Source organism: Apis cerana, linkage group LG11 (assembly GCF_029169275.1).
Source record: "Apis cerana isolate GH-2021 linkage group LG11, AcerK_1.0, whole genome shotgun sequence".
NCBI classification, from domain to species: domain Eukaryota; kingdom Metazoa; phylum Arthropoda; class Insecta; order Hymenoptera; family Apidae; genus Apis; species Apis cerana.
Window position 1 is genome coordinate 10,823,480 of NC_083862.1, and position 21,616 is coordinate 10,845,095.

A 21,616-nucleotide genomic window follows, 5' to 3' on the forward strand; every position below is an offset into this window, starting at 1 on the left:
CCGACGCAATTAAAAGTCTATCTATCGACGTTGCGTGTCTTCCTCGCCTCCTCCTTCTCCAACTACTTTCCCTTTCGCGGATCGAACGAAAGCGTAAGAAGAATTCCTTGGAGAAAATTTTATTTGCAACGCGTGGGGGACGACGAGTTTGAGGGATAGTTTAGTCTGGCGACACAGGGAAATTTTTATTATTAAAAATTTCTGATATTTTCTGCATGTAAGTTTATTATATCGTATACCGATTCTTAGATAGAAAATAAGGAAAGTTTTTGAGTTATTAAAGAGAGTTCTTCTAGAGTTCGTTTCGATGTAATAAGACGAGTAAGAAGAAGGTATAAAGTACAAGGGTTGGAAAGTAAACGTTTCAATTTACTTCCTCAGACTCTTTTATCTTATTTTTTTTAAGAAGAACAATAAACTTTCTAATCAGATCTTTTGAAAAATTAAATTAAAGTTAATCACGAATTACACAATTTTTCTAAAACTACCTCGTCCATACTACTCCAATTCATTCCATACCGTTTCTACTATTTCAAAGAAGAGTAGCGTAGAATCGACTTCACACGAGAAAAATCTATCTAACCCCTCTTGGTGTTTCTTTTGTAGAAACTACACGGATGGTCGTCTTCCAGTGTGCTAGAGTAGAAGTTTTCCACGGTGTCGTGCAAAGGGTGGAAGAGGGTGGATTGGGGCGTCGACTACTGGCTGGCCAAAGGAGTCTAGGCGCCTCTCCATTAGTATGCGCGGAAGTGCTGCTCGCTCGATTGTGGGAGGTATTGTCGGGGAAGAATGTCCTCGTTGCCGAGGCTCTGTACAGGCAGAGGCTGCCTTTGCCGTAAGGAGGCACGAATCCAAGTCAAATGTAATCACTTTCGAATCGGAACACCCACCGCGCATTTCGAATCTACGTCGGTTCTTCGAGGCTTCCGGTCGTTCCTCGTGCTCCTCTTCGGACTTTAACAGTCCACCATTTCACCAGAAATTATTCCCTTCTTTATATTTTTCGAATTATTACGCATTTCTTCGAGCATCGTTCCCATAAAGGAAAGAATAATTTAGGAAAATTTTATCACGCCAACGAATTGGTGTGGTAATTCCTTCAAGTCTTTGACTCGTATTACACTTTATTAAGAAATTTAAATTCGAGCGTGTAAAGTTTGTTCAATCGTGTAAGAAAGACAGTAACCGTAAAGAAAAAGAAAAAAATATATAAAATAAGTTTCTTTATATTTTTACAATAGTCGTTAATATTTTACAATATTATTCTAAAATATTGTCAGCTGCGTCAGAAAGCTTGGGTGAAATAAGTTGCAATATTTAATTATAAACGAACAGAAACAATATGCCGATAATAACTTTGGATAAAATTCTATTCAAGGAACGAAGGAGGTGGAAAGTGAAAAGGATCGTTTCTCCTCCGTACCAGGGGCAAGCGAAGAATTATGGAATAGTGGTGGAATTCGCTGGCGCGAACAGAGAACGTCTCTGGCTCTCCATTCTCCTGTTATCTTGCCACGAAGAAAGCGTGATTGCCTTTATGGGGGAAGAAAGGGTCCTTCGCGGTGGCGATAATGTCCTCGCGGCGACGGTGGAGGCGTCGCTATCAGAAATAAAACACGACGCAACGGAGGGGTGGATCGAGGGTCGAAGGGGAGGCGTGGAGGTTACTCCTTCTCAGATTTTCCCCTACGATTCCTTCTCCTTCGTGTAACCTCCGATTAGTTGTACGAATACGTGGAGGAGATACGTGGTGGAGATGGGGTCCTTGATCGATCCTGGCTACTCTCGTGCTTCTGTGTCAAGGACCAGCTCATAAGGACACGTACGAATATCTGTGATGCACGAATTTCGCCGTTGTAATTCGAAAAACAAAGTAAAGATATGATATATATATATATATAAAGTAACTTAAAGGATCTGAAAAAAATTTCTGATTTTTACTCGTGAGAAAAATTAAATATGATACTGGTTTGAGAACATATGGAGATCATTTATGTATATTACGAGTAAAAACGATGTTATTTGCCAAATATTTTTAAAACGATGTTGGAAAAACATTTTCATAAATGACGGATGAAACATCGATTAAGATTCAATTTATTTACAAACGCGTTATGTTACAGCAAATAATTAACAATGATTACGTCGTCGTTTTTTTCAGCGACATGATTAATGGAAAACTCGAGTCGAGCTATACGAGTCGCTATACACTTCGTTTCCTTTTTCTCTCGTTTGGAACGTTGGAAATAAAACGTGTGTGGTAGCCGAGGAACATACGTATAATATCGAAGAAGATACGTTTTTTTTCTATCCGTTTAGATACGCTTTACATTATATTTCTTTTTTTTTTTTTATTTTTTTTCATCGTCCACTCGTTCTACAATCGTTACGATATTTCTTTTTTTTTCTTTTTTTTCCTTTTTTTTTTTTTTTTTTTTTAAACTGTATACAATTTCTAGATACGGGAGGTGAAAAGTATGCCAGGGAGGGAGAATTAGTTTCCATTCTGATCGGTAGTGAGGCTCGATCGTCGCCGGTTGATATCGAAAAATTTTGCCCACGAAAAATACGTGCCTCGCGCGGCAAAACAAGTGTATAAAATTTCGAATATACGGTTGCGCGTCGATTGCGAAAAATCAGCTGCAATAAAACTGCGAGGGAGAGGGTGGGGAAGGGGGGAAGGGAGGTGGAGGGGAGGGGGAGTGCGAACGAATTCAACAATCCGTGGACAGAATGGCGCGTCTGCAAACAATTTGCTCGAATTGAACGTTTTATTATTACCGGCCAATCGTTTAAAGCTTCACAGTAACAAATTACAGATTCGCATATTTCTCTACTATCCGAACAAAAAAAAATCTTGCATTCTATTTTTCATTTTGCCGCGTATTTTTTTTTTTTTTTTCCTATATAAGATCATGAAAGAGATGTTAAACGACAAGTTATAATTGATAATATTTCTTTTCTAAACAAGATTTCAAAGGCTACACCCTTAAAGGCTATCGTGAAATTTGTTTCGACGATAGATTTTAAGAGTTGGAGTTAAAATAAAATTTTACGTTACGTTTAATAAAATATTATCTAACAAAATTTGTTGTACGGTAGAACTTCTTTCGAAACGAATCTATTCGAATAATAAATCTTCTTCCCGCCAATAATATGATTATAATTAAAAAAATTAAGTAATCGTTTCGCGAACAAATAATACGAAATACATTTTTTTTAACTACGTCACGTTATAAAAATATTCAGCCGATTGTTATTCCAAATGATACGACGATCTCGATTAGAATTCGTAACAATTTCGTTGAAAAGAGTTCCACAGTATCAATTTCCCTGTACGAAAAAAGGAACGAAAGAAAAAAAACAACAACAACAACAAAATCATGAACAACGCAGGAAAAAGCTTCTAACCAGATATCACAAGATTTCAAGATTTCTTCGCGAAAGCACGAAAAAATAATCGAACACGATGATGATTCATCGTATTCACTCTCACCACTCTCTCTCTCTCTCTCTCTCCCTCACAATCGTCGCGCGATCCATCAATCAAAACGCGATGTAACAAAAGACAAGCGCGCGTGTATGTAACGAAAAACAAGCGACAAAGGGAAATCTGTAAAAAAAAAGAAAAAAAAGAAAGGAGAAAAAAAAGAAAGAGAACTGAGTTGAAATATCGTGGAGAGAGTTGCAGTATCGATGCGCGACGCAATAAAATCATCTCGCGAGGGGGTGGTATAACGCGTATACAGGCCCGCATCTACGTTAGCATTCAGAAACGGTTGGCTTATTTCGCATGGCCGCGCCCCAAAGAAGAGATTTGCCTCCACTCGAAGAGGGGTTTTATTTTTATTTCTTTTTCTCTCTCTCTCTCTCTTTCTCCTACCTCTCGTACGGGGCTCTTTTCTGTCCTCCCTGTGGCTCGCTTTGGCTCGCGTGCGCGGTAATATGTGCCACGGAGAGGGTTGGTTATCTCATCAAAATTGGACTCTTCTCTTGCATCCCTGTACACGCTTTGCCGGAAAAGACCCTTTCGCCGCTCGCTCATTCTCTCTCCTTCTCTTTCTCTCTCTTTGTGGGATTCCGGCCGTGGCGAGTTATCGATTCGGCTTTGCGGTATCCACCGCCGGATACGTGGTTACGTGGAATTTTCCTTCGAACTTTTCGTTCTTCGACACCGTTTTTTGGAAACCGTATTCCGCCGAGAGAAAGCCGAGAGAAAGGGTATCGAGAGCAAGATCAGGATCGCTTCCACGATGGAAGGTTCACCGGGGACCGAGTTTTGACTCTTCGAGCTCGCTTTTGCGATTCCTTCTCCTCGTTAATATTATGTACAATCGTAAAAAACGTGGCGCGCTAAGAAATAGGCTGCTCGAATTATCACACAACGCAACAGGTTACGAATGATCGAGGACCGACGCTGGTATTCCTGGTCATTCCTGGTCAATCTTCGGATTCTTCTAAAACTTGTAATAACTCAGTAATTAGTTCACTTATCATTCACGATTGAATTTCGTTCGCGTTATGTACACGAAATGTCCACCCAACATCCGTCTCTACGACTACGATCTCGAGTTAAATTTTCTTTCAACTTTGAGACGATCACTGCACATTTCCAATGTGGATGCTCCTCGATCTGGCCATCGCCCCATTCCTCTGCTGCTCCTCCTGGAACTGGACCTCGTCCTCTTTGGCTGGCGCGTTCAGATTGGTGACGGTTGCCTGGGGGATCGGCGAGAGCATCGGTGGTACCCTCCACCAGTCGGTGCTGGGCCATCCGGGTGGTACCAGGTTCCCCCGGAAGTTTAAGTCCGGGAGAACCGGAAGCGGTCTTCATATGACGTGGCCGCCACGATGGCTGCCTAAATTCGAGCTGGACGATGTCAAATTTTGGACCGAGAACGCGCTCTCCACTTTCGTAGTCGCTGACGACGTAGTCGTGGTCGGCGCGGTATTGCCTACCTTCTCGTTTTGATCAACGAGGGAGGAGGAGGAAGACGAGGAGAATCGATCCTGCGATCTGTCCTCCTGATGCCTGTCCACCGACGACGAGAAATTCTCCTCCTCCAGTTTTCTGTATCGCGGCTCCTCCCTGCTGGAATCCCTGTCCGAGGGGAATCCGTCGTCCTCCGGTTTGCCCGGGCTTGGGAACGGCCTTTCGTCTAATTTGGCGGGCAAGTAAGGCCTCTTCGGGTCTTTGGGGGGACTTGGGCATCCGCAGTTGGGCTGGAGACAGGTCGCCGTTGATAAACCGGGCCAGGACATGGTCTGATGGCTGGAGTAGAAGGTGCCACCGCCGTAGAGAGCTTGGAGAGCGAGATCCGCGGCCAGTTTCCCGCCGTTGAATTCTTCTCCCAATTTGTGTTGAATTGGGTAGAGGGGATATGGAAATGGCGGGAAGAAACGGGGGATCTTGAGATCCTCGTGGCTCATCAACGTGTGATGCGATGGGGGGGCCAGAGGTGGCAGGAGGCTTCTCGATATGTTGCCCAGGGATTCACCCGAGGACATCAACGGCGATATCGAGAAACCGAATTTGTTCTCCTTTTTCACTAAGGATTTCGGCTTCCTGCGGGGCCTGTACTTGTAATCTGGATGCTCCTTCATGTGGAGGGCTCTGAAAGCAGAATATTTATTTCTTTTTAATCTTCTTTTTTCTCTTCGAGCGAAATTTCGATATTCGTACTCGCTCGATAGCTCGATCTAAATCTAATGGCTGTTGCCGTTGTCAGAAGGGGGACACTCGTCTTCGAGCGATTCAGGGGTGGCCTAATTGAATAGTTTTGGCATGCAGAATACGCAATAGGGGAGGAAGACGTAATCACTTCGATCAATTCTCCCGATTCTCGCCATTTTCCTTCGATCGAATGATCAAACAAACCATTCCTAATCCAACAATTTGAAATCGCCCGCGTTAAACCGATTTCTCTTCCATCGAGGAGTAGGGAAAAGTTATCCTTGGACATACTTAGACAATGATCCCGCGCCCTATCTACCTTCGATAATCCAACGTGTCTCGTTATCGCGCGAAGAATCGCGCGAGACGGGACGAGACAGTGGAGAATTCGGTAAACTTTGCTCTCGACACCGTTATCCAGCACAAAGGGACGTATTATCGTGGCACTGGGATACACGATACGGGGCACCATGGGTATTTGTGGTAAATATCTTGTACACACATACACCCCCCGGCTCGAGGCGCGGTCGACGCGTTTTGTGTCGAGGGGGGCGAGGAGGAGAGAGGGGGAGAGGCTCGAGTAAAAAGCGAGGGAGGGGAAGGGAAGAGAGAGTCAGAGGCTCGTCGGTATCTTCGTCGCATAATACTCCATTATGTACCCAAGAGGCGCACAAACGCAGTCCTTATTTATGCTTCGCCTCGTGGAGATAAAAGAAAAGCGGGCGAGATAGGTGTTTCACGGGCGGGAAACCGACTTTTTCTGAAAGTGCGCGCCCCGCGCGTTTCGCGACCGGGATACCACGGCGCAATGCTCGAATTACTTAGACCTCGTCCAAGGGATTATTTTCCCTTCGATTTCTATGCGCCCGCTCGATTAATAATAGTCGGTTTCGGGGTGGGTAGCGGGGCTGTAGCTGCGTGATGCTCGTTAACCGTGCACGCGATTAGGGGTTGAAGTGTTATTTCACGAGATCGAGGGTATCGATGTTGAATTAATGCGAAAGTATTAGATTTAGGTGCATTTCGAACGTATGGTAAATACGCGTGAATGCTACGTTAAATACAATGGCGGATATTTTTTTTCTAGGCTTTCTTGTGTTGTAATTCTTTTTCCTACAAAACTTTATTATCTTTATATTTTTATATATAATATATAATAATTTTTAGAATAAGCAAATTGCACGTACGAAACGAAAATAATGTTATTTCAATAGATATAAAAATAAGAAATTAATTCATCGGATATTTAATTGTATATCAGACGTATAAAAATACAAAAAAATATTACAACGTAATAAGCTCAAAAAAAAAGAAATCATCATCTCATTCCGTCTTTCGAGGTAATTCTGGATTCTCGAATGAAAGGAACGGCGCGTAAAAATTTGGCGTGTAACGGCGCGCGCACGGAGAAAATCGTCGATTCGAAACTCGGCGAAGGGAGGAGGGAAGAGGGAGAATTTTCCAGCTCGGCTCGAACGAAATCCAAAATTTCGGTTGCTCGCGGCGAGAGTGACGCAGCGGAATAATAATTCCGGGACAATGTGTCCCGGCAGATAGCACAAAGCGTAAATCAGCATAAACATCGGTAAAGCCCCGCCGACAATAATTCAGCATAAATGCATAAACATCGGGCGTAATCTTTACAATTCGCTGGGAGCCCTCCACCACCACAATCAGCGGCCGTGCACACGAACACGGGCCGCGTTCGGTTACAAACGCGTTTCAGCGCCAACCACTTCCAACGGCGCGATAAACAACGCGTTATATCATATCGGTGAACATAAGCCGCGCGGTAGTCGAGCACGCGGCCGCAAACAAGAAACAATAACAATTAGTCACGATTGTCTGCCGGTGGGTACGCGAGAATGTCGTTAATGTAAACGATTCGTCATAAATGTGATTGTGCTCCGCGAACGACGACACTTTCTCGATGTCGGTCTTCCCGATCGGTGTAACCGAATATTTGTTAATAAACGATCTGATCGATCATTGTTCGGGATTCTTGCACACGTGTTTTTTATCAACACGGACAATTGCGAGATTCTGTGCGTGTGTGTACGTGTTGTGTTGTGGTTAAAAAATTTTCGTCAAGAAGGTGAGTTCGTTAACGGTATCGGGGTCGAAATATTGCGTATTTCGTTGTCGATTCTTAATTAGATCGTGGTGGTTAGTTATCGTCGAGCGGGACGCGAATTTTTAGAACGCAAAATCCGATTTTTACAAGAAAACTCGAATAGTGGTTTCCGTTTTCACTTTCGTGCGTGTTGAAAAGTTGAATCGTGTTTTCCGAATAATTTGAATCAAGTTTTTCTCGTCCTTCTCAACAATCTCCCAATAATTAGCCTCGATAAAGTCTTAATCAATTCTAATAACTCGCCAATTACGCGCAAATATCCTGAAACCATTCTACCTTCGCCCAAACTTTGCCCCCTCGCAACTTTTTGCCTCTCCTCGCCTTACTACACCGCACCAGATTGATTCCTGTAACTTTTTCGGCCACCCTTGCGATGCATTGGCATTTTCTACACCTTCCTTTCCCTCCTAGTTTTCCTTTGGTTTCCACGGAGTGGGGAGTAGGAAATTGACGGGAGGAAAAGAGGGTCGAGGAGGAGGGAGTCGGCAGGACAGGGAGCAGCAGTGGCAGCGGCACAGCCAACGAACAGGCGAGGGGGTGAGGCAGGGGGTAGGGGCCGGCAGAGGAGCCGCGCAAATCCTTTTAAATCCACACAATTGCGACAATGGGGCTTTATTTGTTATCTCGGGGGCCACATTGTGAGTCGCCGTGAACGAACGGACAGATTACGTCGGGCCAGTGACGGCTTGGCTCGAAGGGAACCCGTTCCTAGCAGGAGCGTGGCTCGAAGGGGGGCGACTTTTATCGGGCCCACTCCCCTTTATTTTACGACCGTTTCCACCTCCCGGACCAGTTACCAGAGTCGTCAGCTACGCTGCCATCCGCCAGAAAAGCGGATTCGCCGTTACACGTCTCTTCCCCGAAATTTCCCTCCCCCTCCCTCCATTTCCCTCTGTCCCCTCCTCGAGGATACAGTTTGCTCGGGGATGGGACGAGTATCGAGGCTTGACGTCGGTTTTTGAATTTCTTTTTTCACCGCTTTTTATTATTATTATTATTATTATTATTGTTATATATTCGGGACGGAAGAATGGTTTCTTTCGGGGAAAAGGGGACGTGTCGTGAGATTAAGAAGATTCGTTTGTACACCGAGATGGATAAGATTGCCGAGTATTTTCGTTTCTTAATTTTTTTTTCTTCTTTTCTTTTTCCTTTTTTTTTTTTTCGAATTCATAGATGGATCCGTTCCGAGGAGGAACAATCGGGAATAATTATTAATAGGAGCAAGGGGAACAATATCGTCCCATTTTTGGAAAAAATATTTGAACAATGTATGCTCAGACGGGACAATATTTTTCATCTGGCGATCGAAAAAAGCAATACTCGAAAAAAAAAGGAAAAAAGAGGAATCGAATCACCTGGTGACACGGACGGACCTTGCGCCACTGCGAAACTTCGTAATTCCTTTTCGATTCGATCACGACCACGGAGAGAAAAGAGGATTCTGTGTTACATTCCGTCGATGAAGTTCACCGATCGGGACCCGATCGATCCTTCTTTCGTCCACTTTTTCTATATTTTATCTAACTCTTTCCCTCCCCTCCTCTTCCTCGCCTTTTTTTTCGAAACCGATCTAAAGCGGTCGGAAAAAAGGAGAAGATAGAATACGCGGATACTTGACGATTGAAAGGGAATGAGAAACGAAGAGAGAGAACGAGAGAAGCGATTTTATTATTCTATTATTTATTTTACGAGCTTCATCGCCGCCGCGGCCGATTTCGCGAGTTTATATTCAACCCCGGCTGCCGCCTCCTATCAATTCGCTATTCCGACAATTTTTGCTTTGAAAAACCGTGATAGAGCTCGATTCTGCCATCAACAATTCGCCCATCGTACTTTTAAATTAATCCTCCTTTCAACGTGTTCCCCCGCCTCCCTTGTATTTCACCTTTATTGTTTTTTTTTTTTAAACTGAATCGCTTTTATCTCTCTCGTTCTTTATTGTTTTCCCCAAGCTTAATACCTTCGTTAATGCTAGAAATTTATATGCGAGAATTTAAAGGAATATATATATTTTTTTTAAAACGCTTAGCTTCTAAATTATACCGTGATACTTTTATAATTTTTGCCTTTTAGTTTCTCGTTAGCGGTGTTTAAATTATTAAAATATTCTTTTTATTTTAAATTCAAATGTATTCAAATCATGGCAATTTTAATAAGATTTTATATTATTACGTGTAATTAATTTACACTCCTATTTTTACTACCATATTTTTACTATCAAAGAATGAAAAATTCCAAATTTATCATTCCAAATTATTATATATCATTTTTTTTTTCTTTTAACCGATGTTTAATTTATCGTCTAAAGTAGTTTTGTAGTATAAAATATTCAAGATGTTTAGAGTAAATCTCGGCTAGGATATTAAATTTAAAGTAGCAATCATTTCCTCGTTAATCTCCTCGAAGAATGAAACAAATACGATAAAAATATCGTATTTCGATCGTGAAGTTTCTCTCGAGACCTGTTCATCGTTACAGCGCGGGCTAAATAAACTCATAACAATGATTAAATATTCAGGGTCGGTAATAAAGAGGCTGTCCCCTCCACCTCCATAAATACCACTTCGTTCACCCTATTCCACCCCTTGGCTTAGCGCAGCACGCCCTTAGCTTTAGCAACAATGTACCGTATTATGAACTACGGGCTCCTCCTCTCCCCCTCCCCTCCCCCTTCCACGTTTTTCATCTCCCCCTTCACGGTTATTGCAGATACGCCTCGATGCGATAATTTCTTTCGGCCACTCGTGACTAAAGAGCAATTAGCACGCGGGAGAGAAAAATCCTTGGCATTGATCGAAAACGATACGAAATTTTCGATTCTATTTTCTCTCTGAACTTAAAGAACTCGTATCGAATAATTTTCAATATCTTTTTATCTAACGAGAAATCGATCGAGTTATTTTTCTTTTTTTAGTTTAGATTTTTTTTAACTCTTACCTTAATCTTTTAGCCTCGTCGATGAAAGGCCGCTTCTCGCTCTCGCTGAGCAGTTTCCATTCGGCGCCGAGCCTCTTGGAAATCTCGGAATTATGCATCTTGGGATTTTCCTGGGCCATTTTCCGTCGCTGCCCTCGTGACCACACCATGAACGCGTTCATGGGGCGCTTTATATGCTCGTTATGCAGCGTTTTCGACGACATCTCGACCGCTACTCTTCCAATCTTCTACGATCCCTTAATCGACCCCTCTTACCTATATCTAATTACTATCTTTCATCGGTGTCATCGTTTCGCATCGTTTCGAACAATTTCTCATTTCGTGCTCGTGCATCGTCATCGTATCTTCGTCCAGTCGATCATGTATCCCGACGAGTACCGCTCGACGCATCTTCTTCTTCCATCCCCCTCCGTGCAACGTTCGATCACGTGGCCGGTCAAAGTCAACAATTTGCACACGCCACAACGATCCCCCCTCCCTCCACGATCCTTCTCAATCTTGGGAACGAACAAACGATTCGCGAAGAGTTTCCAATTCTCGTTCAACTTTCCTCTCCCCTCCTTCTCGTCGAAATTCTCTTGGAAAAATTCACTCACCCCTTCCCTTCAAAACTCACACGAAGTATATTATTAATCTTCCGATTATCCTCCTCATCCCCCGTCAACCTCACTCACAGTCATCCATCATCCTTCAACGTCAATTCTCCGCGTCCTTGGAGCCCTTCCCCAACGGAATCTCCTTCTTCTTGCCCTCTTCCATTCTCCGATTCCGGGAGAATTCTCAGTTCCAGCCGGTGGCGGTGCAACACACTGACGGATGGAAACGAAGCGCGGACGAAGGGCACAGGAGCGATACCCGCGGTGAGAAGCTGTGTGATTGATACCGTGACGAGGACTGGCAAGGATCCGTCAGGACCCTCTCTGACGTCGAGTCTGGGACGAGGCAGGGAGGAATCGGGAGTCCCGCGGGAGACGCGGGGAGACAGGGATCGGCCAACCAGGGATGTTTCTCCTCTCCCACCACGTCCCACGGCTAATGGACACCCACGATTGGCTCCCCCGTCGACATGGCGGACGGTGGATACAGCCGCGTTCAACAGGTGGAGGTGTGCTGTCTCCCCGTCCCTTTTCCACCACGGCCGTCTCCCCCTCTCTTTCTCTCCCTCTCCCTCTCGCGCGCTCACAGACTGTCGTGCGTCTGTCGCGCAGATTATCGTAACTGTCGCCTCTTTTGCTCGATGGTCAACTCGCGTCCGGCCGACATCGACGCTTTGCTCTCGAGACAATCGGGGCCGGAATCGATTCTCTCCGTGGACGGATGGTAAGTGGAACAGGTCTGCCACGGGGCGGACGTGTCCTGGAATTCCGCAGGAGATGGAATTCGATTATTTAGTTACAGTATGATCGTGGTATGATTATACGAAAAGAAAGAAATGTTTGTTGAATGATTATGAACGAAATCGATTGAATTTTTATCCAAATCGAGTGGAAGATATTATTTCTCCGAGTACACATTCGCATCTTCGAAAAAGATCGTTTCTCTCTGCGCCGTGGAAACGGAGAGAATTTTTCTCTCTCTCTCTTTGTTCGCTTGGGCGAGAAGCGTGAGCGGGCCATTTCTCGAAATAAATGTTATCAGTGGCTGCAATGTCTTGCGGGAAGAAAACGGTGAGGGGGAGGGCTACGGGGCTGAAGACGTCTCTCCAGTGATAAGGCGATAAAGAGAGGTGGTATAAAACGAGACAAGAGGGCTGTGTGTTAGTGGCAACATCTCGGCGAATTCCAACTTCTGTAAAGAAAACGGCTCGGTAAGGTCGGTGCCATCGAATTTCCGGGAGGTTCTTCCCCGAAATATTCATCTGTCAGGAGGAGGTGGGTATCTGTGTCAGCCGGGAGAAAATGAAATAATGAATAAAAATGGGAGAGAGGTCGATATTCTACACGACTTTTCTTAATAATCTCTTTCTCTTATATTTCTTTTTTTCCTCTCTTTTTGCGAAATCGTTTCTACAACGATTTCGCAAGAACGGGTTTCGGGGGTTGGAAAGAAATTCAGGGGTTTATTGGGGGACGCGCAGCGGGGAAGGAACGAGGGTTGGAATTATCGAAGGCAATCAACTGTTTGTTCTGTTATTAACTCGATCATAAATTCGCTACACGATGAATGAATGAATCGGCACGCTCGGCTGTCATTCTGCCGCCTCGTTCCTTTATCACCACCCCTCGTTACACATCCTTCGTCATTCGCGGGGCGTGAACGCGATTTTTATCGGTCATCGACGAGAAGAAAGGAACCTCGAAAAGGGGAACCGTGCTCCCTTTTCATACTCGACGTTGTACGAAACCCTTATCTCTACACTGACACTTTCAATTAGTCCGTATCGCTGGTAAATATCTTTTTTTTCCCTTTTTTTTGCGGAATATCTCTTCACGGAACTAGGAAATTCACCCGTATTGTGTGACACCAGATATATATATATATATTCAACAAATTTTTAAAGCGTGGAATTGTTCGTTTTCTGATATTACCGATATCATTGAATTTACCAATGCGATAAGTTGCAAATAAAATTCTACATCGAAATATATATATATCTCAAACGCCTAAATAATATCGACAACCATTCTCGACGAGCCAAATCTTTCATCATCAATGACTCGATTCATTAGATGGCCCATAGAGATAGATAACATCACTTACCTAGAAAAATCCTTGCCCCGCAAGAATCCTCCGGTCCCCAGAGATTTCTGTAGGCAGGGAAGGGGGAGGGGAGTCTCAAGAGAGGGGGATGTTAAGTGACTTTTTGCGCGCCCGCTTCTGTCTCGATTTCGATGATAGCGAAGGCACGAGGACGATCAGAAGGGGGAGGGAATTTCTCTCTTTCTCTCTCTCCATCCGTCTCACCTTCCGCTATCGTCTCGCTCTTCCGCGCTGTGGGGTGGCACGCGACCACTGATTATACCATTCATCGCGCACCGTGGTCCGAAAGAGGGTTGCAAGCGGACTCGTAAACGTCGTCCCCTCGCCCCCTCCTCCCCCTCTTCCACCGTGTGCCCACTTCGGCCCCGCAGACTGCTACGGCCCTGAATGCCCCCTCATCAATGAAACAATCCAACCTCCCCGCCGGCCCGTCGCCGACGGCTCCTTAATTCCGAGATATCGTCAAACGTTCCTCCGCTCCTCCTCCTCCTCCTCCTCCTTCTTCGATCGGTGGACTGATTTCCGATTCTCAGTTTTTCAAGTCGTTTGCGAATCTTTTTCGATCGTGGTGCAGACAGCTAGTTTCGAAATTATTTTTTATTCTTCTACAACAGGCGACACAGTAAATAATTGATCGTAAAAGAAAGGCCTGCTCGAAAGGGAGCATCTTATCAATTCTTAGGGAAGATAATGAAAATAGATAGAAGTTGTTGGAAGTTCCAAAATGGCTTATCGGGAGGCTAAGATAATCTAGAATACACAGAAAAAGGAATATCGTTTACTTTATCGGTTATTCGTGTACAAAGCCTTTCGAATATCTTAACTTTAATTTTCACGAATAACTTGCAGGAATATGTCGTTCTGAGGCTCCGATTATTGGCTCGAAGGGAATGCCCGTGGAGGACGTGGATCTCGTGGAGGGCATCATCGCTGCGATTGCTGAAGCGACAACAAAAACGGTGGCCCGCGTAAGAGCGACGGTGGGGCGCGCGGGCGGGGGCATGGGTGCGTCGAAAAGCTCGCTGATTACTCCATTGTCGGCCCGGTTGTTTCAGTTAATCGCCACGCCTCGTGCCGTTTTGTTGTCCTTTTATCGCGCCGTTCTGCCGCCGACCAGCTGCACCCGGCTGGATAGAGGGGTGCATCGTGGAATTCAAGGAAACGACGCGAGACGAGTCCCTTTCTCCATGAAATTATTTGTATTTCCGATAGGAGGACGGTTAAAGAGCCGGATTTGAGGATCGAACGAATATGATATGTTAATATTTATTCTCGAAATCGGAAGTGGACGAATAACGCGATCTAGATGGATAGGATTGAGGGGTGTTTCGTGGAATTCGAGGAAAATTCGTCGAATTTTTTTAATAAAATAACGCGTCGCTTCTTGAAATTGGAGCGGGAAGAAAAGTTAAAGGAGATGGATTGGGGATCGAGATGATATTATATGTGAAATATTAAACCTTTATCGAAGAGAATGTCTTCACATACCGCCATATAAATCTTTCTCAAACCACCTTTTAATTCACCATCAACCTTTTTAAGTCCTCTTTTAAACCTATTACCCCAATTTCCAAATCGTTCCTTTAGAACAAACCTTCGTCGAAAAGATCTATTTTAACAACATCTTCATTGCGAATGATCAAACATCTAAAATCACACAGGCGAAGTAGAATTTACCACAAATTTCTATTCGTAATTCCAAATGGTTAATGCTAGAGCTTGATCATTAATCCCAAAGCACATCTTTCACGCTGCGATAGATATCGTTTTCTCGCGGACGAAGGGGGCCAGATCGAGGCCAGTTGGTGGAGGCAGCGTGTCGCAAGGATCGAAAAGATAAAAGAGAGAGCCGCGAAGGGGCGTTCCCCGTAAACGAGACTCGATTGTCCGTATCGCGCGGTACGAGCGTTCCTCGAGGCCCCCCCTCCCCGTAAAATCGAATTCCACTTTGTTTGGCCGAATATATATATATATATATACACGCGGCATTCGGTATTCAGCGTGCGGCCGCTCGGTCCAGGCGTCGCCGTATCAAAATAGAGCGCGCTACAATAACTTATTCGGCCGAACAAAATCCTGTGGAAGGGTAGTATTTTATGGAGTCCCGTTCGGGTTACATACGATGAATACATCGACGGTGGCGGGAACCGACCTCGTCGTATGTGACTCGAATGTATCATGAACGGAGGGAGGGAGGGGTGAGCCACCCCCTTGTACCTCCTCAGCGCACGTATACTAATCTCGCCTCGTTTATCGGTTTAGAACCGATCTCGTCTCTTTGATATTCGCCAATTTCGCGGTCGAGTATCATTTCTGACCGATCATCGTTGCTGGTTAGGTTTCGTTGCGCAAAGAAAAATTCCCGACACTAGTGCTTGATCAAGGAAATTGTCTCATTGCCTACTTCAACTTTATATCAACGAATGGATTTTCAAAAAGTCAAGTCTTTATCAGCTTCTCCTCCACTTCGCTATGTCTAGTACATTCTACGAAAAGGACACGGTTTCGCGTTCCATTTCTGAAAGGAGTTCGCTTCTTATCGTCAGAGGTGCACACCTATTTGTATTCAAATCGATTTTACGGGTTCGAGAGAAAAGGGAAAATTGTATCTCCTTGCGAGAAGACACCAGAAGTTTCTCCGCTGACTAATATTCCGCGATATTCACCGATGGAGTGATAGATAACCAATGGTGGGTAGTGGATTATCAATCATAATCGGAAAATAATTATCCAGACGAGTTTCGTGCGAGAGTCGGGCGAATGGAGGGCCGGTAAAACGGCACCTGAATCGCCGCTAATTGTGAGGAATGGTCCCGCGTCGATCGCTGATTCGACAGGCGATATATATGCGCGTGCATATCAGCCTCGAGTGGGTGAGCTTCGACGTTAGAAGACACGGAGAGGATGACCCTTCGAAGCGAATTCGGCTCAGAGAAAATGGAAAATGTCTTGAATAATTTTTCATCCGAAGAACACTTTTACCCAAGTCGAATAATAGTTTCACCTCTTCGATAAAAAAGTACATGTGCGATCATTAAGCCTAAATCTTGCATAAATTCGAGAAATGAATCCAAAGTAATTTCAAAAGACCACGCTCTACGTTTTTATCGTACGACGAAAGTACGAATATTTCTCTTGTCCCATCTGAAGATTAAAAATCCACTTGTTTCCCTAAACTCACTCAATCACGAATCCCAATAACGTTTCGTTTATGGTTCCAGTTGGCGGTGGAAGGATTCCATTCCTCGGGCGAAGCGTGCACGCTTGGAAGGGTCTGCATTGTGATCCTGATGGAGAGCGACAACGCGAGGAAGAGGAGCAGCGGAAAATAAACGACGGGGCGAGGGAACGATTAAACGTCCGTCCTGCGTCCATCAATATCCACCGAAGCCGGCGAAGACGTTGGCCTCGAGATTGGCCAACGTTTTGCACGCGACCGGCAAAGATATCCGCGCGCCAATACCGGACAATGCCCGACTGTCGGCATTATGGGGGACATTGTCGTGGCTCTTGATATGAGCCCTGTTGCCTCGGGTATACAAGCTGCAATATCGTGGCCATCTCTCCATCCTCTCCTTTCGTCCAGTCCTCTCCCTTTCGCTCGAGATACAGGAGAAGAGGTTTGCTTGGAAAAGAACTTGTCTCTGACCAGACACCGTTTTGTTGCTGAATTACGTTCTCTCCCGGGGATGAGATCAATTTCGAGAATGAAATTGAGGGCGAAGGTTAATTTTTAATTCGTGATTGAAAGGATGAGCGAAGGTAGGTGCAATTTTTATTATAATTCGTGGATCGTTGTATTTTTTTTTTTTTTTGCTCTTTTATAAAATTTCCTTTCAAAGAGTTGTGCATGACACAGGATTCGTTTTGAATTTTAGAAATCGATAACGGAATGGGATGAAGAATAATAGCATAATGCGGACGAAGGAATTTGATGGAAATTCAATCAGTGTTTTTCGCGTTACCTGTAATTAATCTGTTTTCGTTAATACTATGTTACGTATACTCGTTTAAAATTGATCGATTGATTGGCTCCATCGCTCGTGTACGTACAACAGAGAGCAGAGCGGCTCGTGGATTGTTCGATGCAAATCTTTTTGCCGGGGCGTGTGAATAAGCCCTTTATCTGCGTGACCCTGTACACACATTATGTGCCAGCGAGAAGTGGTTGTCTGTGACCGGTTTGTCGCGACAACGGCCCTTTTTCCAATTATCGATTCGATCGGCCCTTTCCTTTCTGACTTCGTGCACTGGTGTAAAAAAAAAAAAAAAATAGAGAGAGAGAGAGAGAGAGCAAGATGCACAATGGCCGAAAATGTACATTACATTCACGCGGATCGTCCCTTGGTTACCCACCGCACAATAAAATCGAAATTAAACCCGTGATACATTGTTCGGCCACGGTTTAAAATGGAACGCATTTTCCGCGATTCGAGGAATTCAATGGGAGGGCAGTTGAATGGCCAATTAAATCGAAAAAAAAAACTCGGCATTTCGAGCGAAACACTGGCCTTTTCCTTTTTTTCTCTCTTTTTTCATTTTCCATCGCGTTCCTTTTCATCCGACTCGCCAACGTTTCCAAGTGTTTATAATTTGTTTCGATTGCTATTTTTTTTTTCTTCTCCTTTTTTACTCATAACGTCGCAAAAGCTATCGAATGATTCGGTTTATTTCGTTGATGTTGTTTTTTATCTCGTAGATAGGGAGATTCAATAGATTTAATGGAAAGATGGATTAGATAGATCGAATTCTTCTTCGAATTTTTACGCGAGATTGAAACTAAAGAGAAAAATTCGTGTTCATTGAACAAACTCGAGAGCAGCTGTTCAAAGTGACGAGCATCTCGAACATCTTCCAAATCGATAAAGCCGATGATTGGCAATCACACCCTTACCTTCAACCGCAGAAAAATTTTAAATTCTTCTATCGTGGCGGAAAAATTGAAAAAATTGGTTGCTTTCCATTTCGATAAACACGATTGTTCTGTAAAAATTTCAAACTGTACGACGCAGCATTCAATAATACCGTACCAGTCACGTACTAGAAAACTGGTGAAAACTCTTCCGTCCGCGTTCTCTGTCCCCTCTCTGTAATCGTCATTCCTTCCCTTCGCCTTGCTCTTGTGTAATCGATTTGCGGAAGTGGCGATAAGTAAAACGTTATCGCGAGTCCTTCTGTGGGAAAGATAAACGGTCGAGCAGCTTGTCTTTCTTTCTTATAAAAAGAACCGAGGTAAAGGACGATCGTCGTCAACCATGCCGTTATTTCCGTGAACACGTTATTTCGATCGCGTTCGCTATCTAAACTCCGTGAATGTTTTTCACGGGGAATCATTTTCTAAGAGAGAAAAAGAGAGAGAGAGTTGGAATTTTCTAATTTTAAAAAAATATTATATTAATTGTAATAACTAATTTTCATACACGGATTCCATTGCATTTTCTTCTGAATAACTTTAAATCGGTGAGATATAAAATACGAAAGGTGGCTGGATAATTTTTGGACACAATTATAATCGATATACGCCGAGGACAAATAAATAAACGAGAAACAATTGGTGCAATTGAATTACCACGCCACTTTGAATTTCTCGCATTAATAAAGTCGGATTAAATTACGAGTAACGCATCATTAGATTTAATAGTTTCAAATTCGAAAGGTGGTTTCTTCGATCCGTCAGTCAAGGGCCATTGTTAATCAAGGGCCACGGAGGTAACGGATACTGAATGCCCGCAAACGAGAAGGATCTTTAATATTAGTTAGCAGAGGCGGAAGAAGGGTAAACAATCGATCTAACAACCACGTAGTTCGACCACCAAGAGTTGGAGATCGAGTTCTGTGATCGGGATGGAAAAGAGTGGCCACCTTCCTCTAGTCGGGATCCCGTTCGTTATCCTTCGTCCGTCTCGACAATCGAGAGAAATGAAAGTTACATGAAAGTAGCGAACTCTTACGCGACGGGGATAAAAAATGGAGGGATGGGGTGCAAATGAAGGTGATCATTTCTTCCTAAGCTTTTCGCGTTATTTACTCTCGAGGATTTGAGATCGTGATTAAATATATATATATTCACATGTATTAAATTTATCTTTTAAAGAATTAATCGAAGAGAATAAAAGAATTTCGAAGAGAATTCGCGAAGGAAAAATTTTTCAACGTGTAGCAACAATAAATAATAAAATCGTCCGATCCGGATATCCCTCCGTCGAGATATAACATCGAGCAGATCTTAAATTTATCCTCGTTATTCGCTTTCATTATTCCTCTCCATTCTCCACCCACTTTGTTCTCGTTCTATCTGCCCCGCCACGTCAATTCGGCAAATCTTTCGGTAAATCTTCTTTCCTCGATTCTCATCGAAATCCCTTTGCCTTTCATTCTTCGGGAAATAACGCGTTCCTTTGCCCCGGCGGGGTAAGCTGGCCGCGTTATCCGCAGCACTTCCTTTCACCACGATACGCGGAGACAATTTTATATTATTGCATTATATTCCGTTGGGGCTCTCTGTGAAAATTGCCTCTTCCGAAGATTATCGTATTATCTGGCCGTACAAGTGGCCGTTTCCAACAGGAGATACTTGCCCGTTTATCCGTTTAGTTCATTCACGGGTTCACAGGTTGGTTAAGAGGACGATCGAACGATAATTAGGTTTCTGCGATTGTTATTATATTATGATTTTTGCTGAAATAAAAAAAAAAAACCATTGAAATCCTCGTTCGATTCGCCTAGTTGATAATTCAAAGGTGATTAAAGAAGAAAAGAAAAAAGAAAAATGAATCAAGAGAGAGAAGGGACAAGATTTTTTTTTTTAAATTAAAACAAGAAGAATATTCGTTCGATTATTACACGATTTACAGAGTTGGATTTATTAATGTTGACCGTATAATGTCGCGCGATAATTTACAGCAATCGATGAGGCAGATTTTAATCAGGACGGAATTATAAATGCGTTTAACACGGGACTTCCCACCCGATTACGGCGGAACGGTGACGATTTTATAGTCAATTATAACGAGGATTATTGGCCGAGGATTTATCCGCACGAATTCGAAAATGAAAATGGTATTCATGAATCGTTCGACAATCCGCGGAATAAGGCGGGAGCGCAATTAACTACCGAAGAACGCGCGAAAGCGAACGTCTACGACAGCTCCATTTCCCGTTATCCCCGGGAGACCTTAACTTACGATAATGCTTAAGCTGAAGTAGAAGAATCTGTCTTATTATAATCTACGGCCGTGATAATTGCATCCTGAAATCCTTGGAAATTTTTCGACAATGAAATTCACATTGAAAATTTCATAAGATTTTTTATATGTAAAAGAAGAATTATGCAGAATGCAATAATATTTGAAACGGTATTTGAAATAATAAATTCGCTTGTCCAAACGAAGAAGATGAAAATGTTTCGAAACGACCGAATCAACGATTTTAAAATCAATCGTTTGGAGTAAAATACGATTTTCAGCCGTTTTTCCATATTTTATTTTGTTAAGTCGTTTGAATCGGGTTTTGGGAAATAACGAAGAAAAAAAGGGAGGAAGATGTGGGAGGGCGCGAAGAAAGAGACGAGGGTTGAGATGGTATGGCGGGTAGATAAAGTTGGCACATCGAATAAGAGAAAGTGGCTGCGTATAAATGCTGCCTGTGGATCGTGCGGCAGACACGAATGCGGAAATGAAGCAAATCGGTAGATACGATACGGAACATTAGAGCCGCTATCTAATAACGGACGTTCAGAAATTACCTGAGCCTTATACGTGCAATTTAACTGGTATTATTACTAAAATTTTTACAAGTCACAAGGTATAAATTGTCAATGTTATATAAATTCTTTTATATGAAGAAAAATTCTCTATTTTTATATAAAGAAAAAAAAAAGAAGGATAAAAGACAGCTGATTGTACATCAATTTTTGTAAATATTGTTATAGTTGATTCCTTATCAATTTCCTTCCTTCTTCCTATTATTATAATTGATGTATTTTCAGAGTAGGATCTTTCTTTGTTTTTCTTTCGTTACTCAAAAGTATTTTCGCAATGTTAAGTTTCTTTTCAACAATCAATACTCTGTAGTTTCTTAACAAAAATTGATATTGTTAATTCTGAAGCTTCTATAATATCGACGGACGTAAAGTTATCGACATCGTGTATAAACGATTTCGTTTTTAT

At 43.2% G+C, this 21,616-nt stretch overlaps 3 protein-coding genes across 6 annotated transcripts in view; 2 read left to right on the forward strand and 1 right to left on the reverse strand.

The window, feature by feature from the left end:
• The window catches only part of LOC107999401 (peroxisomal ATPase PEX1), a 19,758-nt gene extending 17,675 nt beyond the window's left edge, over window positions 1-2,083 (forward strand). Inside the window, exons 16-17 of one of the 2 annotated variants that reach the window (XR_009831909.1) lie at window positions 607-773; window positions 1,379-2,083. The gene's annotated coding sequence lies outside the window, so the exon portion shown is untranslated. Of the gene's footprint in view, window positions 1-606 lie in introns of both variants that reach the window. The other variant, XM_062081850.1, reaches the window with a different exon arrangement.
• On the reverse strand, window positions 2,082-10,951 carry LOC107999582 (transcription factor Sox-21-B-like). Its single transcript, XM_017059511.3, has 2 exons — window positions 10,749-10,951; window positions 2,082-5,614 (listed from the first exon to the last, which is right to left on the reverse strand). The coding sequence occupies exons 1-2, from the start codon at window positions 10,949-10,951 to the stop codon at window positions 4,831-4,833; spliced, it is 987 nt and encodes a 328-aa protein (XP_016915000.2). The 3' UTR covers window positions 2,082-4,830.
• On the forward strand, window positions 10,903-21,296 carry LOC107999589 (uncharacterized). 3 transcript variants are annotated; one of them, XR_009831910.1, is made up of 3 exons: window positions 10,903-11,853; window positions 16,670-17,210; window positions 17,327-21,296. XR_009831910.1 is itself a non-coding variant. In XM_062081854.1 (2 exons), exons 1-2 carry the CDS (start codon window positions 10,922-10,924, stop codon window positions 16,731-16,733), a joined length of 990 nt encoding a protein of 329 aa, XP_061937838.1. In that variant the 5' UTR covers window positions 10,903-10,921; the 3' UTR covers window positions 16,734-21,296. The 3 variants fall into 3 exon arrangements, 2 of the variants coding, with proteins under 2 accessions (XP_061937838.1, XP_061937839.1); XM_062081854.1 differs by having other exon boundaries at window positions 10,903-11,847; window positions 16,670-21,296; XM_062081855.1 differs by having other exon boundaries at window positions 10,922-11,853; window positions 16,670-21,296.
• Window positions 21,297-21,616: the final 320 nt, after the last annotated feature.